The 9,873-nt window shown below is 45.5% G+C and overlaps 1 protein-coding gene across 1 annotated transcript; it reads left to right on the top strand.

Annotated features, from left to right (window-relative positions):
• Positions 1–5,966: 5,966 nt before the first annotated feature.
• SOX14 (SRY-box transcription factor 14) lies at positions 5,967–8,159 on the top strand. The gene has a single exon (XM_036747876.1). The coding sequence runs from the start codon at positions 6,450–6,452 to the stop codon at positions 7,170–7,172; it is 723 nt and encodes a 240-aa protein (XP_036603771.1). The 5' UTR covers positions 5,967–6,449; the 3' UTR covers positions 7,173–8,159.
• Positions 8,160–9,873: the final 1,714 nt, after the last annotated feature.

Below are 9,873 nucleotides of genomic sequence, written 5' to 3'. Positions count from 1 at the left end.
ACAGGATTCCTGCTTTCCAAAGAACCTATCAGCTGCAGTTAAGGCAATTTGAAGTATTGGAAAGTATCCTTACTTTTATCCATACAGTGGATTAATACAGATGTGTCATTCAAGCAAGACAAAGTGCTGGATCCAACTATCCTTTCCCATTCAGCTGTAAACAATACTGAACTGACTCAGAGGACTCTCCAAATTTGTCCTGAGATGGACTTTATTTTTTTTTTAAGCAGGAGCCATGTCCTTGTTGTACTATCTTGGCTGCATATGGCATTGTTAAAATTATTTCAGAATATGGGAGAATAAAGGGAATGTTGAAATCCAAAAAGTAAAGAAAAAATCTTCAAGTGGACCAAGGAAAGGATTGGAGAAAAGGAGGAACTGGGGTGGTGGTGGAAGGGGGGCGGCCTAGAAAAAAAAAAAGCTTTTTTATATGTTTATATTTGAGAGACAATATGTATAAAATGTTGAACAAAGAGAAGGAAATATCTGGGTTCAAATCCAGCCTCAGCTCTTCTGTGTGACCCAGGGCAAATCATTTAACTTCTCTTGGCCTGAGTTCTTCTTCTGTAAAATGAGGGGATTCAACAAGATGGTCTTTAAGATCCTCAGCAGCTCTCAGTCTATGATTCTGTGATCTGAGGGTGTTTCCTCTTTAAACAACTATAAAGGAGAAAATGCAAAAAAAAAAAAAAAAGTCAGCAAGATATGCATTTTTCCTCTGCTTAGAAAGGGAGGTTTGGGATTATTTGATTAAAAAGTTATTACTACTAATAACATTCCTAATTTTACTAGGGACCAGTAATAGACACCAATCAGTACTGATGCTTTTAATAGTGTTATTACTTTTTGGTAATGACTACGATGGTGATAATAACATGTTATGGGAAGGAGTCTGAGCCTAGCATTTTCTAGAGCAGACTTCTGGGGCCCCCACTTCCCTACTTTTACAGATTTCTAACTAAAGAGATTTGTTCAAACTCAAGTTTTAGTGAGGGCACAGAGAGGTATCCGAGAGCTGAGAAGGGCCAGAGGTCAAGCAACTTCTAGCTTCTCCTGTCATCATAGCATTCAGGACACGAATCTCAGTTTTCTGGAACTTGTTGGATCGGACCCTTCCTCCTCATTCCCACTCCCAGATATTCGTCCTTTGGGTCCCCTTCTCCCTCACCCGGTTCCTGTAAATTTGCCAGGTCTCTTTTCGGGTTTCTGAGGCTCAAGTTCGAAAACAGGAGAAATGACTCGCTCTTCCTGCTCTCGGAAGTTTTGTTTTGTTTTTCAATCCCAGAGAAAGTATTGTCTCTCTCCCATATCTCCTTTACCCAGAGGGCAAAACATATACAACCCCTAACACTGCCAGATTGGCTCCAGGCGGTATCTCTGGCCTAAGGTCATAGATGTATTTTGCTGTCCTTAGAGAGTCTTTTCAAATCATTTTAAGAATTTGGTTTAGGTCTCCAAAAAGTGGCGTCATGAGGTCATTCAGGGGCTTATAATACTCTTTCTTTAAAGTCCTCTCTTTCCACTGCTAGATGTGACTGTTCGCTGCTCGGATTTTCTTTGCTCATTTGAGATCCGGGAGTTATTGCTTCTCCCCGGGATCTCAGCTGAGAAAGAGACGTCGGGGGGGGGGGGGGGGAGGGAGGAACCGGGGCACTGGAATGCAGCAGTCGGCCGTCGGAGAAAACAGCTCTACATAAAGTGTAGCGAAAGCTCTGACTGCTAGTGAAGGAAAGCCAGTGCCTCCTTATGTGATGGGATAGGAAAAGAAGGAGGTCGGAAATGGGTTGAAAAATCACTTTACTGGCTGATGGTCTATTGGCTTGTAAGTCTGTATTCTACATTTCGTTCTTGCCCTGAGGAGACACCAAAAGTCTTTGAGAATTATTTTGAAAATAAGTTTATTTTAATTTTCAAATACTTATGCAGATTGGAAAGTCTGTTTTGGGATTGAGAGTTGCGGGGACTTTTGAGCAAGTAAACTTGGAGCAACCCGGGGAAGGAGGTAAAGGGAGAGGAATAGAGAAGGGACCCAAGAAAAGAGTGGAGAGAAAGAAAGTAAGTCCCATTATTAGAAAGGACTTAGGGTCGGAGCAAGATTTTCAAGGTTCACCAGGAAGCGTAATGATGACAATGACCATGCAGATAATCATCTTTGCTACCCATCAAAACTTTTAGATCCAAGGACACATATGGTCCTCACAATATTATTGTCTGTCCGGTAAAGACTAGTAGACTTTGCCCAAGGCCACCCCGCTGGTAAACAGCAGAACCGGGATTAGAATCCAGTTTAAGGCTCTTTGGTGACCCAGTCCTAATTTGGTTCGGATCAAATGGGGCAAAGCAGACTTTGGTCCTTAGCAAAGTCCTGGTGGAATGGGACAAGTAGCACTGATCCTAGGAGTGAAGGTCAAGTACTCCAGCAAAGTTCCCCCCAGACACCTTTAAGAATTTAGTTCACAGTATTACATTCTCGGGGTGTTGGCCAGCAGGATTTTTCCAGTTGCCACTGTGAAGGTACGAAAAGGATCTGTTCTTCAAACTTACTGGGGCTGGAGAGGCATTCCCTACGCCTTCTTGGTAATTTTGTCAATAGCAGAAAAACCGCTACGGGGAAGCAGGAAGGAGCACAGGTGGAAAAGTTGGGTATGTTATGGGGTTGGAAGGGGGGGGAGGGGGAAGAGAGCTAGCTTGGAGATGGGGATGGTCAAGAGAGAAGAGTGGAAGTGGCGGTGCTGAGGGTCATAAGTTCTAATTAGAAAAGGCTTCACTCCGGGTGACGTTCTCTTCCTAGCACCCTTGCGCTGACTGGCAATCGGAAAGGCAACCGAGAAAGTCGCAGCAGTCGCCTCTTCGCCCATGCCTTACTCCACTCTTCCCCAACAAACCTTCCCTCAAGCTTTCCCTCTCCCTCTACCCCTCCCCCCACCAGGGGGAAAAGCCGCCGGGGGAAGGGACTCCTCCGCTCTGCAGCTAGGGGGAAGACAGCCACAATAGGCAGGGACTGGGGGGCGGGATGCTATCAGCCTTGCATCTGGCGTATCAATCCTACCAGTCATAACCGCGCCCCCCGCCCCCACATTATCCTCCCCCCACGACCTTCTGAGCTTCTTTGCACAGCCCTGGTTGCGATATTAAAACTAATCGCCAGAGAGTAGCTAAGGTGGACCTAACCTAAACAGAATGACTGTGACATCACCCTACGCTGGCTAGGGGTAAGTGCCACTGCGGAAGGGGGGAACAGAGGAGTTCATTGGGAAGTGTGGGAATCACTGATTCCTCTTAAGATCTGTGAGAAAAGGTTGCGTCTCCGTCTCCCTGACCAGACATATGCTGTACCATGAGCCTGGGGAGAATGGAGGCCACCAGGGACCCAAGGGGTGGAGTTGAGAGGTAAGTTGAAAGCTCACTTCTCCGAAGGTTTGGCAAAAGCATCAAAGAGAGGAATAGAAATAATATACACGAGAAGGGCACCTTCCTCTCAAAAACTAATAAAAATCAATGCACACTGTAATCTAGGACTGGGGCGGGGGAAAAAGAGGTGTAGATCGAGATGCACTGTGCGCGCTAACTAGGCAGGGTTTGTTGCATTGGTCCTTATCAACCCGCCGCTCAGAGTTTCCGGTTATATAAGGGACTGCAACTGTTTAGAAGCACCGTGCTTCGGTTCTTCCCATGTGTGAATTCATCTAGAGTAGCGGTTTTGGATTTTTTTGTGTGGCAATATTAGGGACTTATCTATTTCTTCCCAATATTTGCGGGATCACTGCCCCTTATTAAAGCTTGCCAGTCACACCTAGAATAATGAGCTCACCTACCCTATCTGTGTATAACAGATAATCTGTTCACATCCCTCCTAGTGCGTAAGTACAACGTAGGTAGCAGGTGGTGCCTGAAGCACTTTGAAAGCTATACAGGTGAATGGACCTTAAATCATTTCTCCCGTCCCCTTTTACCCTGACGCCAAATGAAACTAACTTATTGCACAGAAATGCAAAGGATGGGGAAGAGAAGCTAAGGCAACTAGGGAAGTAATGTGAGCGAAAAGGAATACAAAGGCTGTATGCTCCCTAGGCGTAGACGTGTATGCATAGCTGAAAATGCATAGGTGTGGGCATGTAGAGAATCGAGAGCAGAAAATGCCCTTCTCTGGACTAGTGAGACTGGGAAATAAATAGACCTTACCTAATAGAGCCCAAAATGGGCATCTTATCTCTACTGCACAGTCTTTAAGGCTTCCCTATTCACGTCTGAGATTTCATATTTTGCTACAGCGCACATCAAACTCACAGAACCCTCATCCACTCTTTCCAGCCGCTTAACTGTCTTTCCTCATATTCCGAGAGACTGACCATTACTTACTAATTCAAAGTCGAGACGAATTCCGAATACGGGTTTTCTGGTGGCAAAGGAGGAAATGAGAAGTTTTCCTCTAAAAGTTGTTGCCCTAAATGCGTTTTTTTTTAACGTGAAAAGAAAACCCCTCAACAAGGAAAGCATTCCAAAGTATGAGAAGCGAAGGACCAATCTCTTTTTGAGCAGCCTGATGCAAAAAGCCAGTAAACCCTTAACCAACTGAGGTCCCACCGGACCCAAGACAATTGTTTCCATTTAATAAATATTTTCCCCAAGGGCATTTCACATTAGGCAGGCAATTATTCAAAGGAAACAGGCGGGCAGGTTGATTCTTCGGGGTTATTTAGTGCTCTTTACCCAGAGAATTACCATCTATTGAAAATAATAATAATAATAACAGTCACCCTTTGGTTCAAAGACTCCTGACAGTAGGTGCGCAACCTTATGAAGGGCTGTGTGGCATAAAAGCCAAGTACAAAGTACTATTGCTCAGGAAAGATTATGAAGGTAAAAGGCTCTCCGTCGCTGGCTTAAACCCCATCAAATTAATCAAAGGGCAGTGTTGGGTTTCATTATTCTGTTCCAATTTAGAAGGGGTGCAGAGGGGAAACTAGATTTTTTTATACTCAAGCTGGAAAAAACTGGTGTTGGAAAGGCAAACCTTCCTCCCTCCGTTAATAACAGATTGTTTTCATCTTTAGCAAATTGTCATAGCTCCAGGGCTTGCTTTTTTTTTTTAAAGCTTTTTACACTGATTATGGTTTTTGATGGCCCACCAGGTGTGTGTGCAAACGAAGTCTCCCATGCCCCAGCTTTGCGACATGGGCCACCTTGCCACCTTTTCACCTGCTATGTTCCTACTGGTCTGGTAGGGGGTGGGGTGGGGTAGGGACCTCAGGAGAGTGAGGGGAGAATAGAAAGGAACTGGGTCGGGGGAAGGGGATTGCAGGGTGGGAGGAGAGGAGGGAAGGTTGAGTGGCTGAAAAAAAGTTGATTTCAAATCTTACCCCCATTTTTACTTTGAAGGGGTCTTTGACAAGTGGGGGTGAATGGAATGCTGTCCTTGTTTCAAATGCTGCCCTATTTATAAACATACACTAACCTTCTCCCACCGCTCTCCCTCGAGTCCCACCCTCTTATTCTTTGTATTTTAAGTCCTATTTATTCCCTACACCCTGGAAATAAAGAGAGGAGGCGTGAAGGGTTTTATTTGCTGCTAATAGTGCAATAGTGCAATGTCTAACACAAGTCTTCCCTTTAATCCTCTATACTTAATTCTCTCTCTCTCTCTCTCTCTCTCTCTCTCTCTCTCTCTCTCTCTCTCTCTCTCTCTCTCTCTCTCCCTCCCTCCCTCCCTCCCTCCCTCTCTCTCTCTCCCTGTCTCTCTTGCCTCTCTCCCACCCTCATTCCCCTCCCTCCTTCTGCCTCTCTCTCTCTTTCCTCCTATTTTCTTTCTTTTAAGGTATTCTCCCTCTGCCTCTCTCATGCTGATTGGGCGTTCAGGTTAGGGAGTCAACGCCCCACGATTATGTCAGATTGCGTGCAGTCCCAAGCAACCTCGCCTTTGAACTTCACCGCTTTTGGCTCACATTCATCAGACTTCCCTCATTCTCAGCCAGGTGCTTTGCAAGGCTAGACATCTCCAGGAAAAGAAAGGGAGAAAAAAAAGAAAAAGAAAAGAGAAAGAAGAGAAGGGGAGCTTCCTCAGGCTCAGATATACAAATACTTGAAAGCTTAATCACTGAGACTTCAAATACTTCTGGATCTTTTTTTGCTTTTCCCCACTCATCCCTCTCTTCACGCTCTGTTTACATTCTCCTCCCTCTTCTACCCCCACCCAGCCCCCATCCCTACCCCCCAGAGAAGGACGCTTCTGAAAGGACTGGATTTGCTGAAGAACTGGTATGATTAGCTGAGCATTTGGGGGGAGCATATTTGGGGGCTTCCTTTGACCCCCCCCCCTCCACTCAAGAAAGCAAGAGGGAGATAGGAGAGAGGAGAGAGAGGAAGTGGCAGAGAAGAGAGAGAGACTGAGAGACTCGATCTCTTAACACTGAAGAAACTGCTATTCCCCCTTTCCCCCAGCCTACGGGACCATGTCCAAGCCCACCGACCATATCAAGAGACCCATGAATGCTTTCATGGTATGGTCCCGGGGCCAAAGAAGGAAGATGGCCCAGGAGAACCCTAAGATGCACAACTCAGAGATCAGCAAACGTCTAGGGGCCGAGTGGAAACTGCTCTCCGAAGCAGAGAAGCGCCCCTACATCGATGAGGCCAAGAGGCTTCGCGCCCAGCACATGAAGGAACACCCGGACTACAAGTATCGGCCGCGACGTAAGCCCAAGAACCTGCTCAAGAAGGACAGGTACGTCTTCCCTTTACCTTACCTCGGAGAAACTGATCCCCTCAAGGCAGCCGGCCTGCCCGTGGGGACCACGGACAGTCTCCTCGGCTCTCCCGAGAAAGCCAGGGCGTTCCTGCCCCCCACCTCGGCACCTTACTCCCTCCTGGACCCCAGTCAGTTTAGTTCCAGCGCCATCCAGAAGATGACTGAGGTCCCTCACACCTTGGCGACCAGCACGCTGCCCTACGCGTCCACCTTGGGCTACCAAAATGGGGCTTTCGGCAGTCTCAGCTGCCCCAGCCAGCACACCCATACCCACCCATCCCCTACCAACCCGGGCTATGTGGTGCCCTGTAACTGTACTGCCTGGTCGGCGTCCAGTTTGCAGCCCCCAGTTGCCTACATTCTCTTCCCCGGCATGACCAAGACTGGAATAGACCCTTATTCTTCAGCCCACGCGACGGCCATGTAACCCCTTTGATCCCCACCCTGCTCCCATCTTCGCTCCCCTCCCCGGACCTAGCCCTGCCGAAAGCAGTCGGACCATTTTGGGATGCGGGGGCAGGGGCGGGGTGGCTGGGGGTTGCATGTGTTATTATCCGCGCTGTGCTCCCTTGCCCTTCCAGCCCACCTGAGCCACTGGCGCCCACTCCACCCTGTTCCAAGGGCGAGGACTTCTCTGTAACCACAGAAATTTGGCGGATCCCAACCCCTGCCGGCCCCCCTTGCAACTTTTCCTTTCTTCGCCTGAGGGTGGAAGGAGGAAGGGGAAGGAGGGGGAGGGAGTCCTCCCAGGATTCAAGGCTCAGACAGGTGCCAGAAACTTGAAAGTGTTTTGACAACCACGCAACCCGTCCACCCCCCAAACAAACAAAAACAAACCTTTGACTGGACCCCCTTTGGACAAAAGAGTAGGCAGTTTCGCTTTTATTTATGTTCTGTTCTATATTCTCGGATGTGCTTTGGACTTTAATCTTCCAGGCCCTGGTATTATATATAGAGAAATATACATATATTTTTTTTTCTTTTGCACACTGAAGACAGAATTAGCTGTGTCATATCTGTGTTTGCCATCAGACAGGACTAGGCGCCATTTGCTTTCCATGTCAGCATTTTAAACCGCTTAAAAGTTTAAAACTACACAAGAGGGAAATATTTCTATTTCAAATCATGATATGATAGTGTTTGCTTCTTTAAATGAAAATTAAAAGAACCCACATAGTCTTTAAATTTGTGTGAACCAGTGCAGCTAGACCTAAGTTTACTTTAGACAGAACTGTTGGGTTATGAAGTCAGGATGTAGAATCATAAAGATTTTTTTAAAAGCAAAAAAAAAATCCTAAGTGGTCATTGAAATATGTTTTTGACGATGTCTTGGAAAAGAAAATGTACCCAGAAGGATTTTACCTCGTTACTCTGTTCATTTGTTGAACAAAGACGTTTTGAATAAAGACAATCTGTCCTCAAAAAGTAACCTGTGGTGTTCATACAGTCTGAGATGTAGTGTTCGCCCAAACCCTCCCTGCCTCTCTCCCAATCATAGAGTCTAAAATTCAGAGACTAAGTAGATTTAGACTGAGGGATGATCAAGGCCATGATAGCATCTTAGAGTTATCTGTCTGTATGTATATGTCTGTATATGGAAAGTGTATTCCTATGTCAATATACTCAGTGGAAAGAAAGGTAACAGATACTAAACATTGTTGGTTTTTTCTTTCTTTCTTTTCTAATAGAGATTCCCTACACATTTGGAATTGTCTTTTCTCTCATGGTCAGGGTAAAGAAAGATCTCTGCCCTTCCCTGTCTGCATCTGGGGATGGGCATTCTCTAAAGGCTGTTTTAAATCTTTGATCAAGGGGTCTGTATATTTTTTAAAACCAAAGCCCAAAATTGGTCACCGCAATAAATCACTGGCAAATGTAGAAGAATAAATTGTTCTGGGGGGAAAATAGTCCTAACACCTTTTCAATGGCAGTAGGATTTAAGTTTAATGTGTATGGCAAAAGAAAAGGATTAAAGAACTTTCTGTACTGTTTGAAAATTCCACCATGGCTCTTCTTCCTTGGACTTTTCACTTGACTTGAGCACTTGAGTAAAAAGTCTGGTGAACCCCACCAAAGGTCTAATGCTTGTCTTTAAAGAATCATGTGGCATGTCCTTTAGGGGACAAGTAGTCCTAAGAAGTTATGTCTCAGGTCCAAGCCTGAGTGGAAAAAGGAAAGATGGGAAGGAAGGTAGGAAGGAGGGAAGGAAAGAAGAAAGGAAGGAAGGAAAGGATGGAGGGAGGAAAGGATGGAGGGAGGAAAGGAAGGATGGTGGGAGGGAGGGAGAGAGAGAGAGAGAGAGAGAGAGAGAGAGAGAGAGAGAGAGAGAGAGATTGAAATAGTTTCTGAGCAAATGCTTCTATTCTTTTTGTTGTTTTTTTTTTTTGTTTGTTTGTTTGTCTGTTTATTTTCCCTTGAGGCCTTACCCCAAGGTGACTATGTTTTCTGGCAGAATTTGAAGGAAAGAATGGCTTCACACCCCAACCATGCTATCTATTTAAATAGGAATTTGAAACTCCTCTTGTTCCCTACACAACCCCACAGCCTTTTCCATCATTCTTGGCTGAGGTAACATTATCACTCTTCTCCCCCTCCTTCCCCCCCCCCCTGTCTTTTGCATTGCATTTAGTCTAGAAAAGCCAAGAGAGAAGGCAGAAAGTGGTTGTATGTATGTGTGTGCTGGGGGGGGAGGGGGCGGGACTGGTTGTTTAGGTTTCTTTTCTTTGTGTTACTGTTGTTATTGTTATGTGTGTGTTTCCATGGGGTTAGGTACCTGGAGGTGGATTGGGGAGGGAGAAATTATAAACAGAATTTGAAGCCAAAAATAGTGGATTAGCATATTGTCCTAAAAACAATTAGCAATGTTTGAGGTACTATTTGAAGCCTATTCATCGGAACCCCTTTGTTAAAAGGGGATTTTCATTTAAAAAAAAAGTTAGCAGTTGTCCATCTGGCTGAGCTGAATAGCAGAGTGATCCGTGTTGGATATGCTTTTCTCATTAAGTGCTCTTTTGAGACCAATGTTAGGATTAAATGGTATAACACAATTAACATACACGGGCCCTGAATAGGAGGGGAAGCGTATAAATAATAGATAGATAAATAAAAGAGAGATCAGGCTAGGGTAA

Source organism: Trichosurus vulpecula, chromosome 2, assembly GCF_011100635.1.
Source record: "Trichosurus vulpecula isolate mTriVul1 chromosome 2, mTriVul1.pri, whole genome shotgun sequence".
Taxonomy (NCBI): Eukaryota; Metazoa; Chordata; class Mammalia; order Diprotodontia; family Phalangeridae; genus Trichosurus; species Trichosurus vulpecula.
This window is presented reverse-complemented; position numbering and strand designations above follow the sequence as displayed.

What these genes read in the sequence shown, in the direction of transcription:
- SOX14 (XM_036747876.1), top strand. Translation starts at nt 6,450, where the DNA reads ATGTCCAAGCCCACCGACCATATCAAGAGACCCATGAATGCTTTCATG.